At 36.1% G+C, this 15,725-nt stretch overlaps 1 protein-coding gene across 1 annotated transcript in view; it reads right to left on the bottom strand.

Moving 5' to 3' along the window:
- Positions 1-15,725, bottom strand: part of NEB (nebulin) — a 232,193-nt gene that overhangs the window by 186,775 nt on the left and 29,693 nt on the right. Inside the window, 16 exon segments of the mRNA XM_078146167.1 lie at positions 795-992; positions 2,865-2,978; positions 3,063-3,170; positions 3,870-3,974; positions 6,011-6,109; positions 6,716-6,820; positions 6,908-7,015; positions 7,110-7,211; positions 8,869-8,982; positions 9,073-9,180; positions 10,057-10,161; positions 11,408-11,506; positions 11,964-12,068; positions 12,148-12,255; positions 12,345-12,446; positions 14,965-15,081. Of these exon segments, the coding sequence (XP_078002293.1) occupies positions 795-992; positions 2,865-2,978; positions 3,063-3,170; positions 3,870-3,974; positions 6,011-6,109; positions 6,716-6,820; positions 6,908-7,015; positions 7,110-7,211; positions 8,869-8,982; positions 9,073-9,180; positions 10,057-10,161; positions 11,408-11,506; positions 11,964-12,068; positions 12,148-12,255; positions 12,345-12,446; positions 14,965-15,081 (1,797 nt within the window).

The following is a 15,725-nucleotide window of genomic DNA, read 5'->3' as shown; positions in this document are numbered from 1 at the left end:
CTAGGACTTTAAAAGTGATGGTGTGTGCAGGGATATGTCAACATTAGCCAATGAAATGTTTTAAAAATTATAGCCCTTAGAAATTTATTGAAATTTGTGGGAAACAAAGCGTAAGATTTTGAGTTGGTGTGTAAATGCTAATGAAATAACAAGCAAGTCTTGTGTTTCTTGTACATTATTTTCTCATAGGTAGACAAGACCTAAATCCCCCATTAGTTTATCATCTATGCAAATAAATATGTATATATTTACATATTACATATTTATATTATTAAATATATTTATTAAATTAATAAAATATCAAGTATCATATGTATTAAATTCCAAGGGATATAGAAAAGAAACTAAGTTTTGGTTGTAAAGACTTGTGGAAATTATTCCTGTAAGGTATTAATTAACATTCTGCAGCAGTAACTTTAATATCTTTTTTTTATAAGAGGGAGCATACAAGTTGTCTATAGTCAATCAAACTAGAATATTTTCTCCCATTACATGCTTACTATGTGGGGAGGGGAAACCAGCTGGCTAATGTGCACATTTTCTATGTGAAAGAAAATAGAAAGCACCATTCATCTCAGTATTCCCTACATAATGTGAGTTTTCTTCTTTGGACATGGAATGTCATGACTAACTTTTTGTTTTGGAAAGAAGTCCTCATGAACCCTGACATTTACATTTTCCACGTCCTTGACTATATGAGGATTTTTTTTTGCTACCATAGTTAATTCAACTCCTTGTTGGTTTACCTAGAAAATGTCAATAATGGGAAGAAGAAAAAAATTTAAATTACTCACATCACTTTGTAGGGCATAAGCCTTCTTTGCCAAGTCCACATTGATGCTATCAGGGGGATAGCTGTAACCATGTGGGATGTTCTTATAGTCAACATCACTGACTAGGGCCTGAGTTTTCTTTGCTTGAGTGACTTGGAGCATGTCCAAAGGTGCTGTGTAGATAGTCTTTGCCTTTTCATAATCTTTGCGATATTCCCGCTGTGAAAGAAAAGGAAGTGATCATTCATTGCAGTAACTATCCAAGGGGTGCTAGAAAAGTGCAAAAATTTCTAATTAAGAAGAAATACAAGTTTTTGAAGTACATCCAGACATCAAAGTAGATCTATCTTCCTTAATTTTTTCCCACATAAACCACACGTTTCTGAAGTTCAACAAATAGTATCTCACATGGATACTGTAAGTCCATTAGAAAGTTGCAAAGCAAAGTGCTATATGAGGTCTGAAAGAGTAGATGAGTCCTGAAAGGAGAACATCAGGAAAGGTTTCCTGGACGCTCCTGAGAAATTTGGTCTTTATTGCAGTCCTTTTTTATTCATAGGGAATTGTAGCACTAACAAAAAATTTTTTTTCTGTGCTTTAAGTTTGCCAAAATAACTGCTTTGGGAATTGAATGATGGACTTTTTAGTTTTCCTTATACAGCATGTTAAAATAGTAGGTGTTAAATTGAAAAAACAAGATTGTTTGCCAAGTCACCTGTATGGTTACACCCATTTCAACAATAGATGTGCTTCACTGAGGACTTCAGAGTCTTTGCTATTGCAGATTTAAATGCTATGACCATTCCAACAGTGTCAGACTGGAATTATTTCAAGACCTTGCCCCATGGTACACCTGCCTTATAAATAGTGGGTCCTGATCATGAGCCTCAGGAAAGGCAGTTTCATATTCCTTGAAGAGTTAACATGGTTAGCAGGTGGCACAAATGAAGGAGAGGTCATACATTCAGTTCTCCTATGAGCTGTATGTTACATCCTACTCATGCCCATAATGTACCTGATTTCCAGCTTATCTTCCTAGAGATTACTAGAATGGACATCTTAGGTAAGATTTAACCTCTTGAAGCTGAGATCTCATCTTACTCCAAGATAAAAAGCTCATTCATTCTTTGATATACTCTAATCCATATAACATCCCTGATTTCTTTTTACTATTTTCTTGAATATGTATGTGCATATACTCACTATTTTGATGGTCTCTTTTGTAACTAGCATTTGGTGGGAAGGATCTAAGCTACTGAGTGCAAGTGCCATTCTTTCCCTCAAGAATAACTAAGGAAGAGGCAGCTAGGTGGCACAGTGGATAGAGTACTGGCCCTAAAGTCAGGAGGACCTGAGTTCAAATCTGGCCTCAGACCAAACACTTGACACTTACTAGCTGTGTGACCCTGGGCAAGTCACTTAACCCCAATTGTCTAAAAAAAAAAAAAAGAATAACTAGGGAAATAGTTTTCCTTCTATACCAGAAGCATACCTCTAGACTACCAATATTCAAGAGGGCAGATAGATATAATTCAATCCTGACATCCCTCTTGGAGGCAGGTAAAGAAAGGAGGAAATGTCCATCCATGACCCTTCTCCTGCTCTCACGGTAAGAATCATAGTCTCCCTTGGAGAAGGGTAGGCCTGATTCTAGAGACATCTATCTATGCCACTCATGAACTATTTATTTAGATAACCCACATGTTTATATGGAATATATATGTATGCATATACCCATGTATTAATAAGATCTAGATAATCACTCACATGGACATTTCTTATTACAAAATGTACATTAAACACAACTCAGTAATTTCTGTCTTAAAAAGCAAAGGTACATACATCTGGGAAACCAATTCAACTTTATTTCAATCCTTCATTACTGACTTGCCACCTTGATCCTGTGATTTTAATGAAACCTCTACAAGACATCCCTCATTCTGTTCAATTCAACAAACAAAAAATATTAAAAATTAAACAAACATTTATTAAGCACTACTGTATGCAAGGTGCTATGGTAGGCACTAGGAAGACATGCTAAGAGTTGAAACCAAGAAAATGTCAAAACAATAGACTTTGAGGGTCACTTACATCACTCTGAATTTTGGCCGTCTTCAAAGAGTGCAGGATCTTTGGATCATCCTGAATGCTCAGGGCTCCAATCATTTTTCCCTTGCTCTGTTCATAGTCTTTTTTGTAGAGCACCTGCATAGGGAAATCACACAGGTGAGCCTTCACTCAAAGAAACTTTACCCAGTTCTTCTGTCCCTGTTCCCCAGTCATACTCACATCACTGGCATTCTTGCTGTTAGCTTTGGCTGCCAGAAGGGGAATAGCATCCACCTTAATTTCAAATTTTTTAGCTTTGCTCTTCTCCCAGTCATACTTATAAATATTCTAAGGAAGGAAACACACACACACACACAAGAATCATAAATGTCATAGTCAACATGGATCTATCTCCTAAAGACCAAATGCAAATGTAATTCAATTTATTTCAAAATACATTGTTTCTAAACAATCCATTTGCCACAAGTATTATATTATAATCAGCTCCACCTCCTGACACTCTTACATGTATACTTATAGCTTTTCTTACTCAAAGCTCCACAAACTTTCAAAAGGCCTATATCCCCTGTTGTTGTTTTTTTTTTTAACTCAACAGCTCCCATTAGTCACTTTATAATCACAATTCTCTTACAGGGGAATCTGGCTGGAGAGTATGACTGCCATACTTCAGTGTTGATACTTTCTTCAGCTGAAACATTCAGACCTTGTCCTGTGTTGTTCTTGATCATAAATTTTCCATAGGAGGTCAGGTCAGCTCAAAGTACTGGGGGCTTTCCTCTAGCTCTCTTGACTTTGTGTTGATACCAACAGAAGATGTAGGCTGTCCACTGGTTATATATAATGTTTGCTATATGGCTGGTCCACCTCATTTTCTGGATCTAATTTAATTATAACCTTAATGCTATGTCATCAGTATAATTCTTTGTGTGTTCTTCTTTTTAACCTTTGTGTTACCTAAAATAATTGTTCTTATATATACATAGCAGGAAATCCAGTGAATGTAGAGAGCAGGTTTTTCACACTTACATCACTCAGGTTGTAGGCATTGACTTTGTGCTGAATGAAGGCTGGAGCATCTGCTGGTACATTGCATTTAAACTTCTCACTTTCGTGTTTTGCTTTGTAATTCAGCTGAAAACACAAAAGAAGAATGGTCAGTATGGGTGGGAACTCCCTGCAAGGCCACCTTTATTCAAATATCATGAATGGCTGCTGCAATAGTACTTTTTTTGCTATCTAAAGAAACAAATATAGCCTCAGTTTTTCAGAGTTTCTCTCTTCCCTTCATAGAAGAATGGTATATCCAAATATGAACTGACATCACTGAAGTATAGCTATTCCTAAAGGATTGAAAGGGAAAAAAATCAACTAATCAACATACATTTATTAAATACCTATTTTGGGCCAACCATTGATTTAGGTACCAGGGATATACTTTCTGAAGGGGGCAACAACTTATATACATTAAAAAGGTATCTATGAAACACATACAAAGCAGATCAAAGGTAACCTTGGAGGGAAAGGGACTAGCAGTTGTAGGGAAGATTCAGTCGGGGAATGGCTGAATGAATTATGCTATATGAATGGAATGGAATATCACTGTTCCTTAAAAAATGATGAATATAAAGAGTTCAGAGAAATGTGGGAGGATCTGAACGAACTGATACAAAGGAAAGTTCTAGAACCAGGAGGACAATTTACATAATGACCAATAATGTAAAGGAAAACAGCACCGAAATACTTCAGGACTAGGATTGGTGAGCAGCCATGATTACGGAATTAAGCATCACTATGCCTTTTAGTAGAGAAGGGATGAGACATATGTTTCCAGATATTGTCAATAAGTTGATTTGTTCTTTGCTCTACTTCTTTTGGGAATGGGAACCGAAGTCACCAGAAAGTAAAGCATTTTTAAAAGAAAAAAAATTTTTAAAAAGAATAAACAAAGAGAAAGTTTAACCAGCTATACATAGTTAACATATTATATATGCCTTAAAGTTGAAATGTTTCCCTGATCCATGAATTGGGATTACCTCTAATCCTAATGAAAAAGTAAAGTGGATTATTGCTTTTATAATCCCTTTGCTAATCTACCTAAACAGTTCCTGGAATATAGTAAGGGCTTAATAATTGACTGATTAGACATGTAGAATCTTTAGTTTCATTTTGAAGCATCTGCACTTTCATAGAAATGATCAAGGGTTAATGCAAGAAAAAAATGTCAAAAATATGTCTGGTATAGACCAAATCCAACTACATTAAAATATTTAATCTTTTTAGCATAAAGTATCAGAATTATTTGGATTCAAAGCCTAATCCTATATCAGTCCCCCACCCCTTTGCTCTCTGTTATTAGAGTCTAACAATGGAAGAAGTTGTGACACTTAGGAATAGATGGGAAAATTTATATTTGTTACCTAGTATGCTACCTAATGCATGTTACCTAAATCAAGTGCTTGACTCCTTCACTTGAGCTAGCATGGTGCAGCTAACGTTCAGGATGCATTATTATGTCTAATAATAGGTATAACAAGATACTATTAGCAATATAGCTATGGCTAGTATAAATTCATGGCTTTTGAAGGCATATTGAATCTTTGGATGTATTGTGTTATGCACCACTTATTAAATGATTTTCCTAATGCAACAAGTCTCTGCCTACATGCAAAACTTGGAAATACCAGAATTCTTCCAACTCTGAGTTTGTGAATATAAACCCATACTGACTTTGTATACATGAAGATTTCCTTGATAATCTCAATTGATGAATCTCAATATACCTAGACTTACTAAAACTTTACTAAGAGAAAGAAATTTATAGAATGAATAATGCACTTATTAAGTAAAAGCCTATATTACTCACACTCTTAAATATATATTTAGAAAACTCTCTGGGACTGACCAAATTGACAGGCAAACTTAAAAACTCACAGGCATACACACAAAAAAGAAAGACCAAAAGCTATGGAGTCCTTTTAACATTTAATGTTGATAAGAGTAATAAGGAAAAGAAATAAGTTATAGATATAAAATTAGATATCAAAATAGCAATACTTTGTAGGTGGTAAGCTAGCCTACAAGCTTATTTCATCTTTTAATTTACTGATCATTTAAATATATAAGATCTTTTTGTGTTCTCTTCTATCCTGATATTCAAAAGTACTTACATCACTTAGCTGTTTGGTATTAATCTGGGCTTGCAACTGGACAGGAGAGTCAGTGACAGGTGTGAATTTTGTTTTATCAGGATGGACTTTGTAGGTGTGCTAGGGGAAAAAAATGAAATATTTAGTGATAGGAGTAAGTCATTTATACCCACATTCACATGTAGAAAAGATTCAGTAGTGTATAGAGTTCATTTAGTCACTAACACACTGTTTTGGAGAGAAATTTATCTGCCTATCTCTGCAGTAGAAAAAAAGACCTAAATCTGGAATAAGATGACTTGGGTTCAATCCTACCTCAGCCCCCCATATATTCTAGGTGATCTTGGGCAAGTAACAACCTTGCTGGGTCTCAGTTTCCTCATTTGTAAAATGAGGGGCCTGGACTAGATAACTCCCAGGATCCTTCTCTACTCTAAATGTATAATCTCTGTCTTCATATAATACATATATATGCATATCATAAGCAACAAAAATGAAGAAGTTAGCCTTTAAAAGCTTAAACTCATTTTCTTTATAATGAATAGCATTTTTGACAGTTATCCTTTCTGTCTCGATCACTGGAATATCCAAAATTCTTGCCTTTTCTTGCGCCCCCCCCCCCCCTTTTAAACTCCCATGCTAAACTCATTCTGACCACTAGATGTCATAGTCACCTCCCAAACACTATCAACCAAGTGAATGTGTTTCTTGCCACAGTAAACTTACATCTTTACACTGGTCTAGTTTCTTGATTGCTTCATATTCTTGTGTTATGGTCTGAGGGAAGTAGCATTTGCCTCTATCTTCTTCATAATCTGCCTTGTAATTTTTCTAAGAGGAAAAAGGACACACAGATAGGTTACCATTGTCATTTAGACAATGCCATGGCAGAATTTCAATAATTATCTCTGAACTTACATCACTGTTTTGAGCAGCAACTTTCATGCAATGGGAATGATAGGGGTCTTCGAAGGTGCCTAAGTAATGCCCCAAAATATTCTTTACATAGGAATCTTTATATTTAGTCTGGAAGACAAAACACATTTAATTCAATTGCACATGGATTTGTCAAACAGTGGATAGCAAATCAAACCAAATGAATAATTTCAGGTATTCTAACCTCACTGAAATTCTTCAGAAGGGTATCCATCTGAAACTTGGGGGTTTCACAGTAATTCATGCTCTTTGCCTTTGTCTTTTCATAGTTTTCTTTGTATAACCTCTGCCAGAAGAGGAGAAAAAGGTATCAGTTATTGCAAAAAGATTTCATTTCAGTACTATAGGAAAGGGAGTATTTTAAAACATATCTTGTCTTTTTGTTTTTTAACATTCCTTTGCAAAATGGCAGAAAAAAACAAACCTTGAAAACTCACACTAAATACCACAGTTATCATAAATGATAAATTGGAGAGATATTAAAAAAAAGCAAATGACCATTTCTGATATTTCTCAGACAGTGATTTCAAGCAGGCAGCTTCTGCTAGCTAATCTATTTGGCTTGTATCATTACTGTTTGCAAATGTGAAAAATAAAATCACTATTTATTGCTATTAACAGAGATAGTGAACAGAGAACCTGGCCACAGACTTAGAATTAGATTAAGTGCTATTAAACTCTGGGATGGCAATGCCATTCAATGTCATCTCTTAACATGGATTTTACCATTCATTAATGTCACTTGATCAGACAGGCTTTCCATGTTTTACTACATGGGATTCTGGTATCAAGGGTGAGTTGCATGAAAGATACCCTCCAAACAACTCTTTAAGACAAACTCAGTTTAGGCTTTGAAGATACAAGGTTCTATTGCTGGGGAACAGACACCTGGACATTTGGAAACATACTGCAGAGGCTGCAGGAGATGGAACAGGGTAGAGCTAGGAGTGGGAGGAAGTGTGCCATATAGCAGCTTCCTGTTTTCATTCATTATTCTAACCAATTATGGGCTGAGCTTTGTTGCTTCTCTCTGCTGAAGCAATGCAAACTTCTATCAGCATTTTCCAAAACCTGGAGCCCTGGCATAAAGACTCCATTGCCCTGCTCTAGCTATAGCTGTGCTACATGACATCATGTATTCCCTCATCATCTTTCTGAACTCACTCAAATAAAAACTTAGAAATGTACTTTAAAAGGATATAAACATTATTTTGAAAATTATATGAAGTGTAGGAGACAGAGAGAGAGAGAGAGAGAGAGAGAGAGAGAGAGAGAGAGAGAGAGAGAGAGAGAGAGAGAGACAGTATGCCATAGTGGATAGTGAGCTGGCCATAAAACCAGGAAAACCTATTTCTGCTAAGTATTGTCTGTGTGAGACTGACAAGGCATCAACCTTACCAGCATCATTGGTAGAGATATCTCTAACAAAGAAATTATAGGTCTATCTGCTATCCCTGTCCCTAACAAAATAAAAACAAGTAAGTTCTTGTAAGTGACAAAAACAACTTTTCTGCAAATAATTATATTTATCTAGCATAGTGTCTGTACATTTTAAGGCCTAAATAAATATATTGCTTTTTGATTGTATTGAATTTTCTTTTTAAAATATCATTTAAAAGTCTTCTGAAAGGAGTTAATTATTTTAGAAAATGTTAAAAGTAATGATATCAAATACATAAATAGGAGATAAAATTTGAACAGCATTAAAAGAATCATTTCTTCTCATTGTGAGGGAATTAAGGATATTTAGGAAAATTTAGTCATTTCCAATAGAAACCTAATGTAAGTACCTAGGAGTATCTAGAAATGTGATGCTTCTGTTCCACAAAGTCTCTCACAACAGCCATGCCACCTTGAACCTGAGATGCTCCATCAAACTCTAGGTATGTTAGTGAGGAAGACAGGCAAAATAGGAAACATGAGCAATTTCCAAAACCACTTACATCACTCTGGTTTTTGGCCACTTTCAAAGAGTGCAGGATCTTAGGATCATCCTCAACACTTAAGGCTCCAATCATTTTTCCTCTGCTCTTTTCATAGTCTTTCTTGTAGAGCACCTACAACAAGAGAGCCAGCACAGATAGAATATTTCATTCATAACCACATGCTGACCAGGTCCCCTCCCCTAGTTCCCAAGTAATACTCACATCACTGGCATTCTTGCTGTTAGCCTTGGCTGCCAGGAGAGGAATAGCATCCACCTTAATTTCAAATTTCTTGGCTTTGCTCTTCTCCCAGTCCTGCTTGTAAACATTCTAGAGAAGAAACCATACATGGAAAAATTATAAAAGCTCCGTATGATATTTCTTTCTCTGTCAAAGGGTAGAAAGGGTACTTGTAGAGTGACATGGCATGAAGATAGCCATGAAGCCACGTGGTGGGCTTATGTCAGGCTTTTGTTGTTGTTCAATTGTTTTCAGTTGTGTCTAACTCTTTGTGACCCCATTGGGGTTTTCTTGGCAAAGATACTGGAGTGGTTTGCCATTTCCTTCTCCAGCTTATTTTACAGATGAGGAAACTGAGGTAAACAGGGTTAAATGACTTGCCCAGGGTCACACAGATAGTAAATCTCTGAGTCCAGCTATAAATTCAGGAAGATGAGTCTTCCTAACTCCAAGCCCAGTACTCTAGATGCCCTGTGTTAGGCTAGTTATGGTGAATTCATACTCCAGAGCCCCAGGGCTTCACTCAAAGATTAAATGACTAGCCCAGGGTCACACAATCAGTGTGTGTCAGAGGCAGGATTTGAATGAGGGTCTTTCTGACCCTGAGGCTAGCTAGCCCTATAGGGTTAAACTCTATGCCATGTTACTTCTCACCAAAAGAATATTGTTATTTTAAAAAGATGTATTTGCGTTTTAAGGAAAATCAGCACATAGCTTTGCAAGTGTAATCCAACTTCTGTCTTAGGGGAATTCACATATCTTATTATGGGAATTCAAATAATTATACTGGCTGAGAACTTGGTAGTAGAAACAGGAAAAGAATCTCAATTCATAGGCACCAAATACGAGAGATATTATTGTGTTATCTCCTATTGTAATGTTTTACATTGTTAGAAGCATTTCATCAGCAAGCAATACATCACAGATTCTCACCCCCTCCTACGGTATTCTGTATGGAGAACTTACATCACTGAGGTTATAGGCATTGAGTCTATGCTGAATGAAGGTAGGAGCATCTGGCGGGATGTTGCACTTGAACTTCTCACTTTCGTGTTTTGCTTTATAATTCAGCTGAAAAACAAAGGGAATGCCCTCTTAGTACAGGAGGAAGCCTGTGCTATGAAAGCAGCAGATTACTCCTATGCACACTGCAAATTTTCTGGCATTCACTGAATGCCAGATCAAAAGAAAGATCCAGAGCCTGGAGTAGGCAATATCATTATATACCAATGTCATGGCCATAATCACAGTAAAGCATTAGAGAATGCAAGGAGACTAATTTCATTTTTTTTTACTTTCACAGAGAATCTCCCAAAAGTCTTCATGCAGTTTTAAGCTTTAATAGCTGTAGAGAAATGTAAGCTATAAAATCTTAAATTTTAACTCCACTAAGATTTTGGGGAACACTTTGTATATTATAAGTAGCCTCCACTGAGTCTGGGGCCAATGGGCATAACAAGTCCATATATAACCAAATGAGATGATGTAGGTGAATGTGTTTAGAAAGCTAAAAATGTTACGTAACGTGAGATACTATTATTACTATCATTGTTCTATGTGAAAAGTCTGACTCTTTCTACTTTGTCAATACTCATAACTTAGTTCATTAATATGCTTTAACCTACATTCCTTTTGCTATTTTACAATTTGTCATTTTACTTTAAAACTTCATATCCCTCTCATGTAACCTGATTCTTCGTGTTCTGCATTAGTTTGAATATTCATGAAAAGTACATGTAATAAAGCTACCCTTGTAAACCCATATTTTTTTTTAATGGAGAGGCAAAGAATCAGTGAATTGAACTTCAATTTTTAATCCAATCAAAGAATATTAGAATCAGAAGGGACCTGGCAGGTTATCCAGTCCAAATTTCTTTGCCATTAAACTTCATCACTTCCCCCTCTCATAGGGTTAATGATTTAGAGATAGAAGGGACCTTTTATGTTTAATCCCTCCATTTTACACACCAGAAAGCTGAAGCTCTGGGAGTTTAAACAACTTGTCTAACTTTAAGCACATAAATAGCAGGGCCAGGATTCCAACCAAGGTCTTCTGACGCTAGAGTTGGCACAGCTTACCACAATGTCTTATCATTGATCAATTGAGCTTTTCATCCTATTATCTTATCAGTACTTGAATGTAGAAAATTAACATAATGACAAACTATTTTTATAATAGGAAATATAAAGATAGCCAAATGAATATCATCTACATGAGTATTTTTAGAAATATTTGAATCATTGGATTTTACGTGTTGTTCTTTGAAAATAACAGGTCATATGGGGCTGGATTTTTCTAACACTTCATGATACTTACATCACTCAACTGCTTAGTATTGATTTGAGCTTGCAGTTGGACAGGAGAATCAGGAACTGGAGTGAATTTTGTCTTATCAGGGTGGACTTTGTAAGTGTGCTGTAAGAAAAAATGGCATTACAACACTTTGCTGAAAACATAAAAAGCAAAAAGAATAGTAGCCCCCAAATTTTTGTTCAATCAAGTTTTTGTTTGCTAACTAGATTTCAGCTTCTTAGAGACATTCAAATGTCTATAAAACCAATCAATGTCTCCTGAGGTTTTCTTTATTTTTCTAAGACCAAAAACAAAAAGAGAAAGAAAAAGAAAAAATTTATGAACTGACTTAGAACTACCAAGGATTATATTTCTATGGATCTATTTGAGAGGAAATATAATGGTTACCTTAGAGGTAGGTTTCCTGCCCCCATTTTTGTTATTTTAAGGGAAACCATAATATTTTCAACTATATCTTGATTATTAGATGCCATAAGAAGATCCTGGAATATCATTGGTTTTCCTTGGACACCAGTCCCCAGATATCATAAATTCTCTACTGTTTGTGGTGCAGACTTACATCTTTACATTGGTCCAGTTTCTTGATTGCTTCATATTCTTGAGTTATGGTCTGGGGGAAATAGCATTTTCCTCTGTCTTCTTCGTACTCTGCTTTGTAATTTTTCTACAAGAAGATAGCACACATGAGGACTAACTCTGGCTGTAGCTTCTGAAAACCATGAGATTGGGAAACATGAACTTACATCACTGTTTTGAGCTGCAACTTTCATACAGTGTGAATGGTATGGGTCCTCGTAGCTGCCTACATAGTGTCCCAAAATATTCTTCACATATGAATCTTTATATTTAGTCTGGAAGACAAATCACATTTCATTTGTTTATATATGTGAAATAAGTCTCTGGCACACATCAAAAGACTGATACTGTGGGGCTTACTTACATCACTGAAGTTTTGCAGAATTGTATCAAGCTGAAATTTCGGAGTCTCACAATAATTCACACTCTTTGCCTTTGTCTTTTCATAGTTTTCCTTGTATAATTTCTGTCAAAGGAAAAAAAACAGATAAAATAGATTTCTGTCACTCCTACACATTGATTATAATAGCTGTATTTTTCAAACACTTTAAAAATAAGAAAAGGTCTCCATCTACTATCTTGAAAACCTATAATCAAAAGTTGGGGTGTTATGAATCATAAGCTTTTGTGCCATTAGCAACGCACATTAAATCTATGTTTCTAACTCCTTTAAAAAATAATCTTTGGAAAGAAAAAGATCTCAAAAAACAGTTTTCTACCTTAGAATCAAGACTCACAGATGGTTAAAGGCTATGGTGTATATGAGCCACTTTCAAGGCTAATTTCCTTTCACTGACTCAGGTTTTTCCCATACTTGCAAGCACATATCAAACAGAAATATGATGATTAACAGCGATTCTAAATAAACGTTCATAAGAAAGTAGTCATTCATAAGATCAACAATTAATGAGTGTTATCAATTTAAACAGAAATAGACATATTTCTATTTTCTCTTTGTCCCCAGTGGAAAAACATCTCAGAGAATATTTAAAGCAATAATCTTGCTAATAAAGTTCTAAAATTTAGCAGGGAAAAACAAGTAGAATATTCAGGAATTGTGCTTTTATTTATACATAAACTCTTAAGGCTAACTGTTGAAATGAGAATTTCTACTGTTACTACTTAAAGGTTATGACAATATGAGAAAATTGTGCACTAGCTGTTCATATATAAGGCCAAGTATTTACATAAGTTAAATGAATTAACCACCCTAGTTTAGGCCCTCCTCACCTCTCACCTTGTCTATTACAATATCCTGATGTCACTGATCCTCTTCAAGAAAGAAAGACCAACAATAACAATAACAACAGGCTTCTACTTGTCTCCCTGCCCCTAGTGTGTCCACCATCTAATCTATCCTCCATTCCGCTGCCAAAGTGATTTGTTCTAAAGTGTCGGTCTGACACATAAACTCCTCCACCCAAAAAACTTTGATGACTCCCCATTACATCCATAATCAAATATAAAGTCCTCTTTTACACATCTGAAGTTCTTCAAAATCTGATTACTTCCTACCTTTCTAATTTTTTTTTAATATTTTATGTCCCTCCACTTACTCTGTGATCTGGTCATATTCCACATGACATTCTATCACGTCTCCAAGCAGAGACCTCACCATATAAAGTAAGCTCTTTGAGGATAGGTATTTTCTTTGTGTCCCTGGTGCTTAAAAATGCCTACTGCATAGTAAATATTTAATAAATTCATGTTTCCTGATTGATTTAGAGTTACAAGGAATGTTAGAGATCATCTAGTCCAATTTCCAAAATAGCTTGTTACTAACTGGGGAGGGGGAGGTTGGGATGATTCCATCTGGGATGTCCCCAAATGGAGTAATGGCCCCAGTTGTTCTAGTGTAGACCTGTTTTTAATAGCAGGATGCTTTTCCTTCCTTAAGCTCAAGCATTTAAAATCCAGTGGCTTATAAATCTCCATAACAATTCTTAAAAACATTAAAAATTTCTGTGACGTCTTAGAGAATCTTCTTTTGCGTTCCATTACTGGACAATAATAGTTCCAGGACTGATCCTTAAATATAAAATGGCTCAATGAAGATATTTCCCAAGTGGCAGCTGTAGAAAGACCCGTTTCTTTAGATGTAACTGAAATATGCACATCTGTTTATTTTGCAGTTAAAGAGTTAGAGAGATGTTTCTGAAATTTTGGATTGAGGAGACTAGAATTTTAATTTCTTCTAGTTCTGTTTGGACTTCCTGGCTGTTAGAATATAAGCTCCTTAAGGGAGCTTTGTATCCTCAGCACTTAGCACAGTGATTGGCACATAATAGGGACTTTAAAAATGCTTATTGATTGGTTAGAACCAGAGGTGGTGTCTGGTACCTAGCAAGTGCTTAATACTTTTTCATTCATTTCTAATCCATGGCTCTCTTCTCTTACATCCCTTGGGTACTAGATTTGAGGAGGGAAAGACTGAGCATCCAGAAGGGTTTAGTCACTTTTCTCTCCCCTCCCAGTCATTTACAAATACAGCTCTGCTCCTCCTGGTAAGAGGCCAGAAAGATGCTGTCAAGTGCTGCTTTTCTGCATCCAGGGCACAAGCACTCCAGGCCTGCAGCTAATTTCCCTTACATTCAATTGACTAGCTTCTGTTAAAGGACTAAGAAACACATTAAGAAATCTATATTGCTTGAAGGAGCCGCTATAAAGTTAAGGTATTTTAGAAAAAAATGGCAAAGAGATTTTTGGTGTACTGAAAGTCAGGAAAACCAGGCCTTGAATCTTTCCTTTGAAAAGCTCACTTACTTATTTGTCATTTGACCTGTCTGAACCTCAGTTATGTCATCTGTAAAACGGTGATAATACCAGTAATCCCTGACTTGCAGGTTTGTTGAGAAGTTCTAATGAGATAATATATGTCAAGTTCTTTTCAAGCCTTAAAGATCTACATGAATGTTCGATACTATTGTTGTTGTTGTTATTTTACAGCTAAGGTTTAAAAATACTTTTGGATAAGTGATACTTACATCACTTAGGACATTTCCTGCCGCTTTCAGCTGTCTAAGCAGCGGATTCTCTGTAGCAGGAAGCACGTTATAATCAGCTGTAGCCTTATTCTTTTCATAGTCTTCTTTGTATTTTACCTGTAGGAGTGAAAGGAAATGAGAAAGTGTCTGTCAGTTTTATGTTCCAAGATCTCTGTTATACTGTTGGCACAGAGTTCCATGAATTAGTCTCTCTCTACACACAGGAGTTCTTGGCATTCCATAAATATGAAATACTAATAATCATGCACAAAGGCTGCATCCCCCATACCTCTTCTCACAATAAAAATGAGAACTTCCTTTGGAATCAGAAGACCTGAGTTCAAACCCTACCTCTATGGCTTAATATTCACGTGACTCTGGTCAAGTCATTTAACTTTTCTAGGCCTCAGCTACTTCATCTGACTAGATGCCAACTGAGATCCCTTCAGCTTCAGATCTATGATACTATGATATTGATATCCACATTGCTGTGAGGGTGTTGAAAGGACCCTTACAGTTTCCTCTACTCCACTTCTCACTTGTAAAGAGGACCCTAGGACAGCAGTGACCATCCAAGTATGTGTGTGGAGAAGTTAGTGTGTTTGAGGAGGCCTGAGGTAGTGATAGGTAGACACAATGCCTCAGCTGCCTCCTCATCCTGGAAGTTCCTTTATTCCCTGTGGCCTTCTCACCCTGGCACATCCCTCTTCTCCTACTTTCTGCCAGTGATGAGGTCTCCAAAACTTTCATTTGGAGGAAAG

The sequence above is a fragment of the Phascolarctos cinereus genome, unplaced genomic scaffold, assembly GCF_003287225.1.
Source record: "Phascolarctos cinereus isolate Bilbo 61053 unplaced genomic scaffold, phaCin_HiC Scaffold_726;HRSCAF=1367, whole genome shotgun sequence".
NCBI lineage: Eukaryota > Metazoa > Chordata > Mammalia > Diprotodontia > Phascolarctidae > Phascolarctos > Phascolarctos cinereus.
This window is presented reverse-complemented; position numbering and strand designations above follow the sequence as displayed.